This window comes from Empidonax traillii, unplaced genomic scaffold (assembly GCF_003031625.1).
Source record: "Empidonax traillii isolate 1590-97213 ecotype Southwest subspecies unplaced genomic scaffold, ASM303162v1 scaffold387:size635111, whole genome shotgun sequence".
Classification (NCBI taxonomy): Eukaryota; Metazoa; Chordata; class Aves; order Passeriformes; family Tyrannidae; genus Empidonax; species Empidonax traillii.
Window position 1 is genome coordinate 175,799 of NW_020955580.1, and position 14,754 is coordinate 190,552.

The 14,754-nt window shown below is 50.0% G+C and overlaps 1 protein-coding gene across 1 annotated transcript in view; it reads right to left on the bottom strand.

Moving 5' to 3' along the window:
* CDH23 (cadherin related 23) overlaps positions 1-14,754 on the bottom strand; it is a 190,303-nt gene that overhangs the window by 85,553 nt on the left and 89,996 nt on the right. The window contains exons 9-10 of the mRNA XM_027893374.1: positions 10,877-10,955; positions 1,185-1,297 (exon numbers count right to left, since the gene is read on the bottom strand). Coding sequence (XP_027749175.1) covers positions 1,185-1,297; positions 10,877-10,955 — 192 coding nt within the window. The remainder of the gene's footprint in view (positions 1-1,184; positions 1,298-10,876; positions 10,956-14,754) is intronic.

The following is a 14,754-nucleotide window of genomic DNA, read 5'->3' on the forward strand; positions in this document are numbered from 1 at the left end:
AAAGCAACGCTAACACGACCCACACGGCTCATTGCTATTCACCGCTTCTGCACACAACAGCAGAACAGGCTGATCCCAGCGAGGAGCAACCCAGCTGTATTTTCACTGCGTGCTCCAGGACAAGAACAGCAGAGAACATTTTGGGTCCTGGGGATGTGGGACACGGAGAGTTGGCATTTGCGGGAGGACACGAAGTTTGTGGGGAGAGGAAACAGAAATCTATCGGATCAACAGAATATAGCTGGAACTCCATTGTCAGGCAGGGAGGAAAACGGGCAAGTTTTCAGGCTCACAAACCTTTCCAAGATTAAACAGACATTTTTGTGCCTATTAAAATCAGAAAATCCTCCCTCTCTCCATTTTTGAAACTCCAAAAGCCCAAAGGAAGAGATACCAGGGATGGATGGATGGATACCTCTTCCCCATCCACAAAGCCCCAACCTATGAGCTGTGCCCGGGACCAAGAGGGGTAATTTCTTGTCCCTTCGCCCCGGCTCCAAGAAAGCATCACGCTTGCCAAAAAGAGAAGGCGCTGTGCTGGCAGCCTCCCTCCCAATCAATGACCCTTCCCATGCTGCTGCTGACTTTCCCCCACCCTGGCCCAGCAGAATCCATACTTCTAAATGTGTTTCCAACCAGCTGCCCAGCTTGGTATTGATTTTAATTACAGGGCTGCGAGCAGAGCCAGGGAGCCGCTCTCAGGTGGGGCTGGAAAACCATGCTCCAGTGCCTTTCCTTGACAAGGCAACTTCCAGCACCGCTCCCTCCCTGTGCTGGGCAGGCACACAGGATGCCTGCTGACATGAGAAAACGTCATGTTTATCCAGGGTTTTGCTGGGGGAAAGGTGGGAAACAGGAAAAAACAGGCATAATTCAAGTGCCTGAATGCCTCTGGTGCTATTTGCAATCCCGGGTATCTGCACGCTGTCAGCAGATAAAACAACAGCCTGGAGAGCAGGTAGGACACCAAAAACACCCACACAGAGTCAGTCCATCATGTTTTGGGCCACCAGACAAGGGGGCTGTGTTTAACATCTCACTCGGTTTCACCAGCACATCTGTATGCCCACTGAACAAAAACGTGCCCCAGGTTTGCTCCTCCACCTCAAAGGAGCTGTCCCCCAGGCGGGATGCCCTCCCCATCCTGCTCCTCTGGTGTGCCTCCCTGCTGGAGGAGGTCTCACCTTCACTGTGAGGATGAATCCAGAGCTGTACAAGGGGTTTTCCCGGTCCAGGGGCCCGTTCAGGGTTAAGGCCCCGCTGATGTAGTCCAGTGCAAAGATGCTGTTGGTGTTACCTGAGGAAAAATAACAGGCAGTGTGAACGCAAGCGCAGCTGATCCCAGAAGGTGCTGGGGGGTAATGCAGGGAGGGAAGGAGGAGGACACGAGCTCCAAGCTGGGCATGGGGATGCAGTGGGCTCTGCAAACCCGGCACATCATCCCAATGTGCTTTAAAATGTCGTGGCTGTAACAGTCCTCTCCTCCTCTCACCTGCCCCAGCTCAGGGCTCAAAACGGGGCTCTCCTTTCATCAGCCAAAAGTTGCAAAAGCTGGAGGCAGCTGAAGAATTTCAAAGGGGTTCAATTATTAAAATATGCAGCAGCAAAGCTGAAAGCAGAGCCAAATCCAGGTGCTCCCCTGTGAACAAGCACCTGCATTCACAGGGAACCGTGACCCTGGCACAGCCTCTCTCCTAAAATACAAGAGTTCAGGGACATCAAGTCCAGGTAAGTCAGAGGAAGGTGCAGACGGAACAAGCTCACAGGTAATTCTCCACATAAGAAGCAGTGGTTTAACTGTGGAGCCTCTTGCCAGAGGATGCTGAGGGTGATACAAGTCCATCTGATGTCAAGGAGAGGCTGCAGAGGTTAAAGAAAGAAAAAAAATTCTATGAAGTAACAGAGAAGCCACGCACAGCTCAGGAATTTTCTTAGCTGGATTATTTGGAGCCAGGGAGAGTATCAGCAAAGTACTATAGGCACCTGCCCTGCTTTTATGCTCCTGCCAGATTTGTTGACCCCATGGCCCTTTTCTGGAGCCAAATTTGACCCCTCTGCCTGTCCTTACATGCAAGCAACCAGATAGGGTGCCATGGAGGGCTGGGCTGCTTCTATGGACCACCCCAGCTTGACTCCTCCTCTGGAATTAGACACCCAGAGATGATTAAGGAACACTCGAGTCTCACAGCCAGCAGATGCTAAAGGGACTAATGTCCTGCTGTGGAAATGACTCTGTGGCAACTCCAGGTGCTCCCTCTGTCAGCCAGACAAAAGCAAGCAGTTGGTGTGTGGAGCCCTGGAATACCTGACACCGGCCTGACACAGAACCAGAGGAGGCTGATGAATTAGTGATGACCAAGGAGGAGGTTATATACAGGCATATATATATATATATGACCACCCACACCACTCCCCCATCATCTCACGGCATCCAAAAAGCCCTGACCCAGCCCCAAATGGGAGCAAGGAAACCCCGCAGGTACGCTCCAGCCATCCCAGTCAAAAATAACCAAAAAAAAAAAAAAAAAAAAAAATCCTGTCTTCTCAATACATCTCAGCGCGAAGGAAACACACACAGCATTTGTCATTTCCCTGGAAGGGAGCTGCAAGACAGATCTGCTGCCACAGAAAGTTGTTTCCCATCACTCAGCATCTACCTCGCTGCCTCCTGATCCCTGTTTGAGCACAGCTGCACCTTCCTCGGGACAGCCAAAGCCTCCAGGTCTGTCCATCCTCCCCCTCCCGCTCCAGGAGCCACTTTGGCCTCTCCTCTCTCTCCCAGAGCCCCGAGTGCCATAACACCTTTCTCCCCCATTATCAAGCTGTTACAGCTTCCTCCCGGACTGGATTCCTCCTGTTTCTGTCCTTGGTCCTCTCTTCTCTCCATCTGAAATGCCCCATTGACCACTCACCAGCTTAATGAACTGGCACATGGCTACTTAAAATATTAGCAGCAGCCTTGCTTTTTTTTTTTTTTTTTTTTTTTAATCTTTTCCTCCTGTACATGAAGATCTCTAATCTTCTCCCTTGGACAATTCCCCTCTTTCCATCCTGACTTCCCACCTTTGCTGTGTAATTTATGGCTGAGTCTTTAGGAAGCTTCTTCCAATATCAGCTTTGAAGGACACTCCACGAGATGGATTGTACTGTGCTGTGAGGCATTTAAAAGCTCCAGGAAGCCAGGCTGCCAACGCTTCTGCATCGGGGCCATCTCCCCCCTAACACAAAATGTAATAAAATGTGGAGGAATTTAGTGGAATTAGGTCAATAGGACAGGAATTTGACTAAACACAGCACTGAGTTCTGTGCCCTAAAGAGGGTTATGAATTTCATATTTGAACACAGTCATTTTTTTCAAGGATGGACAACTAAACTCTAGACCCAAAGGCCCCCCTCACACTGCACATCAGAGGCTTTTCTCTAGCTCTGCCTCCCCAACACTATCGGTCATGCATCTTATAAAGTCAGGTCCAGCTACAAAGGGTGATGTCAGCAGCTGGTGCCCACTGATGTGACCTTTCAGCTGGCAGAGAATTCCTGGCTTTCCAAATTATTCTCTGAAGGGAAAGTGGTGTCCCCAAACTCATCCCCCAGAGGTCTTTCCTAATTTCCTCCACAATACCTCTCCAACCATCGCTTTGTTACCCCCCTGACTAGTGGTCCCTGCTGAAGCAGTCACACTGCCAAACAAGGCACATTCTCCCAAGGTATTTTCCTTGCAAAAATCTCTCTAGTCATCTTCACATGCCCTCACTTTCCTCAGAGCAAGAGGGAAAAAAACAAGGTGGCAGAAGATTAGCCAATTTTGCCTTTCCTCCCCCCAGTCTCTCATTCTGCCCACCCCTATTTCAGTTCTCCTCCATCCCGGCTCTCCCATTCCCTCTCCAGGAACTCGATGACCTTTAAGGTCCCTGCCAACTCAAATTGCTCCAGGATTCTGAGGAGACCAAGGACTTCATTTGTATGCCTCTGATTTGAGAAAGGGGCCCAAGACTCTTCTCTGGTTTCTGTGAAACAGAGGCTTACATGTTTTCCACCTCCTTCCCCATCCAGACAAGGATGTGGTACATTCACAGAGAACCTGGTTATCCACCTCCATTACACAGAGCAAGTAAGGATAAGGAATAAACAGATCCTTCATCACCAAAGGAGGAGCTCTGCTTTTGAGTGCTGAGAGAGCAAGGACACCCTTAAGGAGAGCAGGGCAGGAAGCAGAAAATAAATGCGAGGCTGCCTTGGAGGCAGCATCCATGGAGAGGGACATCTCATGGGAAGGCAGGATCCACTGCTACCTCTCTGCTACCACTGCAAACTAGGGAGCTGGACACTGCACAAGGTAGGAGACAGCAGGAGTGACCAGAGAGACACCCAGGGGTGGGGCAGAAATTAAAAGATGAGAAAGAAAAGGTTGAGCAGCAAAAGGAAGCACAGAGAGAGAAGGAAAACAAGGCAGACAATGTTTAAGATAATCCAAAAAGATGGAGGAAAGGTGTGAACAATGACAAGAAAACAAGGATGACCTTTGGGGCAGCAATATGAATCCGTTTCTGGCAGACCTGTTGCTCCCACCTGGCAAGGAACAGGCTTACTCACAACATACAAGCCCAGCTTCTTGTTATGGGTAAAAGTAGAAGGAAAACTTTCCCATCTGTCTGTCCAACGTGCAGATACAAGAACAGCAGCAGCTCCTGTATACAATCCACAGCCACACTGGGGACTGGGAAGGCAGGGACTGACAGGATGCTGGGTTGGGAGCAATGGAATGGATCGCAGTAGCCCATTCACAGTGCTTTTCCAGGCTCATTGAGGAACGGATGGTGGCATAGGCATCATTTTGGAGAAACACTGCTATAATGAGGGGTTTTATAGATGAGGGCCATAATGTTTAATTGCCCTCAGCCAAGCTCTCACAGTCTAAAAAGACCATTAAAAGTACTGGCTCCAACCCAAAAGGGGGGGGAAGGGAAAAAAAAAGTTTCCTCCTTCCTCCCTACCCCTTTGCCCTTTGAGCATTGTTCAAATCCCTATGAGGGAGAGATGCAGCTGCTGCCCAGCTCTAGTGAAGAGCTACTGTGCAGAAAAACCCTGTGCAGGAGGATTTTCCTGCCCCCCCTCTACACAAAGGGCTGCACATATCAGGAAGCCGCATCCTGGAAAGGCCCGGGGCTTGCTGAGCCACTGAACTTGGAGCGGATGACTTTCATGAGATGTGAAAGGGGAACCCATCACACACCTTGTGCCGGATAATTTATTAATCAAAATGTGCTCCATCAGGGCTCCTCAGCACTGAAATAGATGCTGTTGGATGTGGTTCACAGAGTCAGCAACAGACACAGTTATTATCGTACAAATAGTCCATCAGCTGCCGTGACCAACTCGCTGCTCTTCACCTTGAGTGTCTGCCCCCGGGCTGTACGCAGGGGAGCCAGGGCAGGTACCTTGCCCTGGGCTTAAATTCAAAGGCAACAAGTTATTTCCTAAGGAGAAGGGGTTATTACAACCTGAGCATGAAATCAAGATGCTCTATAAAACAGTGAAACAGTGCCCATTTCTCCTGCTCGGGACTTTGGCTTGCTGTTCTGCTCAGAAGATGCAGCTCTCTGGGCCAAGGGATACGGGCCCAAAGCTGTGTGCTGGCACTCCTCTGCATGTTTTTAGTACCTTCCTCAAAAGATTTAATTGCCTGTTCCAGCAGAAGCAGCAGAACTTCTGATCTTGATGAGCCACAAAAGCAGCTCAGATTAAACGCTCGCACGGTTCCCTTTTTTAGAACCCAATGTACAGTTCAAGGAAATAAAAGCAGACAATTACAACCTGAGGTGCAATCCCACTCCCGAACTCCCTGGGATTTGTGGCCAGGTCCCAGGGAGGAGAACAGAGCCCACAGAGCTTCTGCTCTCAGTGTGATTCTTCACACAAAAGGATGCTGAGTCTTGGACCATAACCACCATTCTCGGACCACTCACCGGTCCACACCACCCAAAATGTGCTTCTTAACATAAAACCTCACATCTCCAGGCTCAACACCTTTTCAAAACTCCTCCATTAAAAGCCATCTCAGAAGCAGCTTTCTCTAGCACTGACATGAACAGAGACAGTGCAGGTTCATCCTACTCCAGTGGTTGCCAATCCCGGAACGGTCTGGGTTGGAAGGGGCTTTGGGGATCAGCTCATTCCAACCTCCCTGCCATGGGTAGGAACACCTTCCACTAACCCAGGTTGCTCAGTTGTGAATACACATTAAATCCCAAGAAGTTATACAGGAAGTCCCAGAAATTAAACGGAAAATAGGCTTTTGTTTCCTATTTGCACATAAAAGGGAATGAATGTATAGTTTTAATTACCGAGGGCCATTCGCTGGGGGACCACCTGCCATGCCAACCATTATCCCAATCAGATCTCTTTCCAGTGCTTTCTGGGTTGCCAGGGAGCCAAAGCCAGATGCCAAAGCGACGACAAAACACCGTTAGGAGCGTGGAGGAAGACGGGGAGCAACTGAGCCGGGAAAAGAGGGGCTGTGACCGCACCACCGTCTCTGCTGCGCGCTGTCTCATCCCCTTGCATTGGCAGGGTGGGAAAAACAGCTTTTGATGGATAACTCGGCGCAAGGCACTTTTCCACCCATCAGCGTGTCCTCCTACAGAAATGTTCTGCTGTGATGGCTGCCTTTAAATCACGCTGGAAGGCCCTCCCAACAGGTGTAATTTATGAGGGCTTCAACACCCTGGCAGTTCACCGAGCGAGTCGAATGTGGGAAAAAGCTGGCGCAATGTCGACAGTGGGAATATTAACATGAGCAGGCCCCATTTCCAAGGATTCTCCCTGATGTCCAGTTTAAGGGACTCAGGGAAGTGGTTTGCTTTGCCCTGTCTTCTTGTCAGCAGCTGAGGGCTCAGAGACTTCTTTGGCCCCTTACCCTTGCCTCAAGAGTTCGTGCTGCACTTTCAAAAGGAAGGAAGCAGGGCACTCTGGATCTGTTAAGACCATAGGAAACGTATTCTGAGAGCTACTACACTGATTTTTATTTATACAAATTTATATAATTCATATATATATATTTAATATATAGATGACATTTTACTCCTTAGCAGATAGTCCAGAAGAAAGGCAGATGACAATTCTTTTCAGCTTCCCTCTCGCTTTTGTAACTCACACTTCTATTGCATTGTGCAGATAACGATTTTTAATTCACCCTCCCCCTGGGATGCGCCAGCTTTAGGAAGCGAGCACTTTGCCAGGAACTGCATCAATCTCCTAAATCAATCCACTTTAGGGGAAAATAAACCCCACTGTAAAGCTTTGTGGATAGCCCTGAGGACCAGCTCACTGACCGAAAGCCTCACGCTCGCTCCCCTCTCTCCTGAAGGACTTTCCAAGCCCCAGGAAGGACGTATGGATTGCCCTTGTGCAATCCCCCGTTGCCCATCCATCACCACACCTGAAATGTGTCAGGCAGGCAGAGACTGACATTCGGGACCCTTTCCCCTGGGTTAACCCCTCAGTGCCCGCACAAGCAGCACAGGTCACCTTCACATCCTCATGCCAGGAGATTTAAGAGTCTCCTGGCTATCCTGGAAATCAGCGAAGCCCAAAGTTTACCACGAGCGAGCTACAGGCGAGACAATACATTTTCCTAATAAGAGCTCGCGGGCCAGAGCCTCCTCCTGCCTATTAATTAAATTGCTGTTTAACTCCCGATAAAAATACTTCCTTTGGAGAGCCAGAGGATTCCCCGTGCCCCAGGCGATGTGCAGAGGCGGCAAACGTGAAAACACAGTGCCGACTGCAGGGCTGATCCTGCCGAGAGCACCGGAGCCCTCCGGCTTCCACCGGGAAAAATCAATCTCCGTTAGCCCGGAGAGTTCCCCTAAATGAAAAGTCTTATCTAGAACAGGTCGTGTTATACAACAAGTCACTCGCTTTGCCTGGGAAATGAAAGATGATGAGGCAGAGTCCCCGGTACAGAGGCTATCTCCATAAATCTGCCAAAAAGGAACTGTGGATTACTTTGCTGGATTAATTATCTGTCCTTCAAACAGAGTCCTGACCTCAGCGGCTGAGCATCTCCAACCTGTCAAAGCAGCTGGGGAGGGAAGGTTTTCACAGGGCTCTGGCCACGGGCTGCCTGCACCCATGGAAAAAGCAGCAGGAACACCCCTTGGAGCGATGGGAGCCCCATCACTGAACAGCCTGTCAGTAGGAGGGGCGTGAATAGAGAGGTTTTAATCTGCGTGTCTTCTTCGACTGGCCTTTTCAAGGGCGGTGAGCCCGCTCCTTGTAAAGTGTGGGGCAAAAAAAGTACATCTCCCTGAGGTTGAAACACTCTGATGGGAAGGAGAGGGGAGAAACAACTGAATGGCTTTTCCCTTTTAGGTATGGAAATTATTCCCAGTGCACCCAGGCAGGCCCAGGTGTCCAAGAAGACAACTAGCCGAAGCCAGGACACAGCTAGACCAGTGCTCCTCCAGCATTTCAGCCTTAACAGCTTTGTAAGCTGGAGGCATAAAGTTAGATCTTAAGTCTTATTTTATGTGGTTATGGTTAATCTTTTAGTTTTATTGTGTTCCTGTCACAGGAGGACCTTGTGCTGGAGATAGCTGTATAAATAAGAGCTGCTGCAGTACATCCCAAGGGATGGGGACGGATAGGACAGCGGCAATTCCAAATTAATTTTTACACCCCACCTCCAAATCATACCAAAGCTTTAGATATTAACACCAAAGGAATGACAAACGACCGGGTTTGCTTCTCAGCTCCCTCGCTGCTGTACATTCAAGCCCAAAAGGTAAAATCAGACCAGGCAGATGCCAACCCTGTGCCCAAAAACCTGTGAGAGCCGGGGAAAGGCATCGCCCTTCCCTGCAGGGAAATGGGAGCAGCACCACTGTCACCTCCCCTCCTGGGAGGCACCTGAGGAGCCAGGTATAATTACTACCTGCACTGGCCACTTTCACTTTTGCTTACGGTCGGTTTCTAATTTAATTTGCTTCCCCGCTCCCACATGTTAGGGGTTTTTTTTTAGTGGTTTTTTTTTTTTTTTTTTTTCTTTTGCAAAATTGCCATAAAAATTTTCCAGCTCAGGCACAAAAATCTGCTCGCTGACCTTTACCATCATGATTGAGGATAATGAGAAATTAATTAGGCTTTACCTGCCTGCCAAAAAAAAACTGGCCTGCCTTGGGTGAGCAGGATTTTGGAAGCACATTAAATGCCAGTCCCATGTCTGGACTCTCAGGTCCATCCACAGGCTGATCCTTCCCACCACTCTGGAGAAGGGCTCCTGGCCAGTTAAGGAAAACACTGTGCAATTCTCATGTTTGGCCAAAAAAAGTAATAGTGCAGAGTAGTTTAATCACTCTTTGATATGTTCTGCCTGATTCTCTGATTCAAGAACTGCCTCCCACCAGGTAGGACGGGGGGCAGGGACTGAACCCTTGGCATACACAAGCAGACTCAAGGCTGTTTGCAATGATCTGTCTGCATGTCTCTCCACATTCCACTGCCACCCAGATCCCAGAGCATCCTGGTTCCCTGCCACTGCCCCACTGCCCATCCAGGACAGCCAGGTCATTTTACCATCCTCACCACAATTCAGCAGCCTCTGCAAAGTAAGATTGATGTTCCAGTCCTGTCTCCAGTGAAAAAGATCCTGCATCTGCCAAAAAAAAGTCCCTGCTGCACTTTGGCCAGTTGATACCCCACAATCTGGGAGAATCTCTCGAGTAAATTGAAGAGGGTATTAGAGGAATAAATAATCCTTGCATCTTCAAAGGCAGACCGACATGGACACTTGCAGCCAGGATCAGCGGACTTGAAAGTCGGGTGAAATCACCTTGACCCCTGAGGTTGATTAGAGAGGGTTTGAAATGGCTGGGCTTTAAGGAACAGAGACCAGGAAATTATTTCCACACGTGTAGCTCTGAGGAGCTGCCAGCCAGCACCCAAGCATGTGGCACAGCAGAGAGGGGAGGCACTGCTGCCATTTCTTGCTGGGAAAGAACCCCCCCTCAAAGGCAATGCCAGGAACAGGATTATAACCCAGACTCACCAAGCTGGTCTCTCATGCCTGGGTTACCCTGAGTAGTTTTTCTGTCCTCACCAAAGCAGCGGGTGAGCGCAGCCCAACGAGCATCAGAGTCTGCCTTGGGTATGGCACAGATCACTGATCTCAAGGCATCTTGAATGAATCACATCCAACCCCAAAAACTGGCCTTTCCTTACAGCAGCTGTGTTTTATCTGGAAATGCCTGCCCTGTTTGCCCTGCTCCTGGCTCAGTTGCTGTCAGCAGAGGTCCCCAAGCTAAAGGAACCAAAGGAGCCAAGCACTGCCAAGTCAGGATCCATGGGGAACCAGCTACAACAGTTGCAGCAATCCATTCCCCCACCCTGGGAAGGGTTCCCGGCCTTCAGAGCCAGTCTGCAAAGGCAGGATCAATCCATCTGCCGGTCAGAAGGCAAAACCCCACCATCACTCTAATTAAGCTTTGTTCTCCAGCTCTGCACCCTCACGGGTCCAGCCCTTGCATCCCAGCTTCAGAAGCTTTTGGGAAACACCCCAGAAACCACCAGGAGCCATTCAGCCTTTAACCAGCACCACTCTTTCCTGAACACAGAATCTCCTCCACAGCACTGCGTGAAGCTGAGCCTCTTGCGGCTCATCATTAGGAACACCAAAGGTTTCAACACGGCATATTGTCAAATTTGCCTCGAGCAACCTGGTCTATGGAAGGTATCTCTGGCCATGGCAGGTGGGTTGCAATGAGAGGGTCACTTCCAACCCAGGATTCCAGGATTTTCCAGACACGTGATGCGCCTTATCGGGGGGTTAGCTCCTCCACCCCTGGCTGGGCTGCCCACCGTGTCCCCCAGGACTCACCCGAGACGATGGTGTACCCGATGCCGCGGGGACGGCCCTTGTCCTGGTCGATCGCCGTGATCATCCGCACCGTGGTGCCCTGGGGAGGGACAGGGGACAGGTGTCACAGTCACCCTGGACAACCACAAGACACAGCCACCACTGCTGAAGCCCCCGGGGGTGACCCGACAAAGCATTGCCCCCGTTACCACAGGCTGAGTGCTTGGGATAACCTGTCCTAGGACATGGGAAAGTCCCACCAACTGCCTCATGAGGCAGTTCAGGCTCACCACCCATCACTCATGTGTGAGCTGCAGAGCTTTGCTAACCCACCCCAGGATGGAGCTGCGGATGCTGAGGGTGTGAGCAGGGGAACACCCTGGTCAAGCACCACCAGACTCCACCCCTGTGCTGCTCATTCCCTGCCCAGAGCAGCAGGGTCATATTTGAAGCAGAGTCAGCGTGGTAAGCGCAGCTATCAGCGCTCGAGGAAGAAGAGGAAGGAGAAACTGAAGGTGCAGCACAAGCCTCCTCGCAGCTTCACAGCTGGCAGGCAACAGCACGTGCTCCTCTGCCACAGGGATTTTCACTTTGCAGTCTCTCAAGAACCAAAGGCAACAATTCCCTCTCATCACGACCTTCAGCGCTGGTCACTACAATAGTTTTATCTACCACTGGCTCTCTAATGTCAACCTGTCCCCTTCTCCCCATGTTCTTCAAATGAGGCACCCCAAGCAGCATGGGATGCTCACACTGGCCAACTGCATAACTGAACTGCAGAGATTTTAACTGACACCTTCAAGGAGGAGGGTTGGACAGATGCCAAGAATCGGGAATTGCCCACAGGCAGGAGGTTCTGCAGCTGCCAGCTCACCCACACATCATCCATCCTGCAGGACAGACTGCTTCTGCAGCTCAGCAGAAAGATCAGAGAGTCCCCCCCCAAACCCAACAAAGAACACAGGAGTGACCCAAAATTCTTGTTTAGCTCTTGAAATAAAAATACCACACCGCTTGTGTCAACTCCGTAAGTCAACCTCCCCCCGCCGCAGAGCAGTGAGCCCCTGTGAATACCAACACACACGCACGCCCGTAATTAATGCACTGTGAAAAAATTTACAACTCAGCTGTTCGTGTTTTCATTGGTTTATTAACAGTGGGGAAAGCAGCAAATTTTTTTTAGTATTATTATTATTTTTTCCCCCCTCTGAAAGGAAATGTCAGCAGAGACGTTTGCATATGTAACGAGGGAGCGGAGCGGGGCAGTAGCCCCGTGTTTTCCCCTCAATCCATCAGCTGGAAGGCCAAAGGGAAAGCCAAAGCGGCAGAAACATCACCGGTGGAAAACAGGGACTCACTGTCTTCCCCGGCTTCCAGGTTCGTGCCCCTGTGGGCTCAGTGCCGCTGCTGGCCATAAAGCAGGCTCCCAGGGCCAGGCAGGCTGCCCATTCCCTGAGCTCTGAGGGCATTCCAACAGAGTCCTTAAGTAAATCCACGTTATTAACCGAGAACATTAGCCATAAATCCCAGGTCGCCGGCCTCGGAGCAGCGCTCGGCTGGTGAGGCTCAGCAGCCACCTGGAGAGCCTCTAAATCACTGACAATAACTGTGCTTTCCAGAGGAGCACGGACAGATAAAAAGCACAAGAAAAGTGGGAAAAGAGCAGATGGGAAGGCAGAACAGGGGATGTGGAAAGGAGGGCAGGGGAAAATAGAGATGAAAAAGAAAAGGGGCAATGCAAATCAGTGTGCTCTGTCCCACTGTACTCTTGCTTGTATTATAATTTATACTATATAGAGAGAATAATATATATCACATATATTATTGAATTATAAATTGTGTATTGTATTTTATACTATTATATATATTATACAGTCTGTATTAGATTGTCTAGTATTGCATTATATAGCCTATATTGTATTATATATAATAATCATATTCAGCAGAATTAAACCTCATCCAAGCTTTAATATCCCATCCCCACAGGGCAGATCTGAGCTCCCTCCACTCCCTGGTAAAGCAGGAGCTCCTCCATGGAAGGGCAGTGGGTGAAGGCACTGGGCCTGTCTGACAGCTCGCTCATCACCTGTCAGACAGCTCAGGAGCAGCTTGGAATGGGAATTGTGTCCTGCTGTGCACGCTGCAGAGGAAAGGAGCTGCAGGAGAGGGTAGGGCTCCAGCCGTGGCTGGGGAATAGCAATGGGCTGCCTTATCTGCAGGAGAGGCCCCTCCTGCAGGAGCCAGGGGGAAGAAGAGCTGTGGGAAGAGATAAAAGGATGAGTGTGGATGTGGCAGCAGGGGAAAGTTTGGGAGGGGTGGAGGGGGAATCTCATTCGGATATCTCAGCAGCGTGTGCCATGGAGGTGCCCAGAGGGAAGAAATTATCCAGACATTTGATCCCAGGAATGAGGGCTACAAGAGGCCATGCTGAGGTTCATCCTGTCCTTGGTAAGCTTGTGATGATGGCTATCATGCTGCTGGCGTCTGACGTTGGGTCTCCCCCTGTTCTCCTCGCAGCCCTGTGTTCCTCCTCCTTCTCCACAAGCCACTTCACCAGAGACCAAAAAACACATGCTGGAGTGGTGCTGAGCTCCCTGCTGTTCGTGGATGCTGTTCCCTGGAACCACGGCGAGGGCGGGGATGTGGGCACCTCTTCACATCCCACCTGGTTTCCATCCATCCTCACAGGTTCTTCACAAGACTCTTCCAGTGTCCACAAGACTGGCAGACAAGGCTACACTCACTGCTTGGCACCTGTGATGGCCATGAAGTGCTCTGCCCACCACAGCAGCAGAAATAACTGCCCAGAGAGGAGAGGCTGGAAGTGGGAAAAAGCAGCCCCAAACAAACCAAACCCTTCATCTCAGCCGTACCACGATGGCAAAGATCGTCCTCTGGCAAACCACGTCTCAACGATTCCCACTTCCTCTTCCAAAATCCTACTGGACCACATCACTATTCCTTTCACTGTCCTTGTCTTGGTATCTTCTACTTACCCACAGAAACCTCAGGCTGACTTCCAGTGCCAACAGCTCTGCCCTCAGGTATTTGTGGCATGAACCTGTAGCTCCCGGGAAGTCCCAAATATTCCTGATTTTTCTTAAAACAAGTCACAACTCACCTACCTACTGCAGACAACACTGGCTGCAGGGAGAGGGTTTGGCTGGTGGTACAGAGAGAACAGAATAACCCTCTCCCTCTAGGGAAGGAGGAAGAAGGTTTATAAAAGTAATAATCTGGGAAAGCCTATGCTTAAAAAAAAGGCAAAGAAAATAAAGAATGGCACATTATCCAAACAAAATCTGAGGGTTTTTTGAAGAGGGGCAGGGGTAAATCAATCCTTTTTTAATAAAACCCTGAGCTTTTAATAAAGTGTTCACACTGATGGGCTGGAAATATTGTAAGAAAGAATTAACTCGGAGCTATCGAGACTCTAGGGCAAAAATAGCACCGATTCTACATTATGTCTTCAACCCAAGGAGTTTCTGAGGAGGAGGGGGGATGGTGCTGAAGAATTAAAACTGTTTTAATGATATCTGACACACAGCTGTACCATCCTATCACAAGGGAATACAACTGTTGAGCTTGGGACCACGTGCCAAGAGGATATGCCCCCACTTTCACCTTCACATGGCTCCCTGCGGGATGAAGCACATGTTCACAGGCATCAGCTTGTCTTCAAGGCAGTGGATTTCTCATCTCTCTCTCCCCCCCAAAGTGAAGCTGTGGTGCTGCCTGGACCATGCCCCAGCTGAGGTGCAAAAGCGGGGGACATGGAATCACAGAACCCTTTGAGCTGAAAAAGCCCTCTGAGATCACTGAGCCCAGCTCTTCCCCCTGTGCTGCCAAGGCCACCACTAAACCACGTCCCCAAGTGCCACATCCACGTTGTCTTTTTA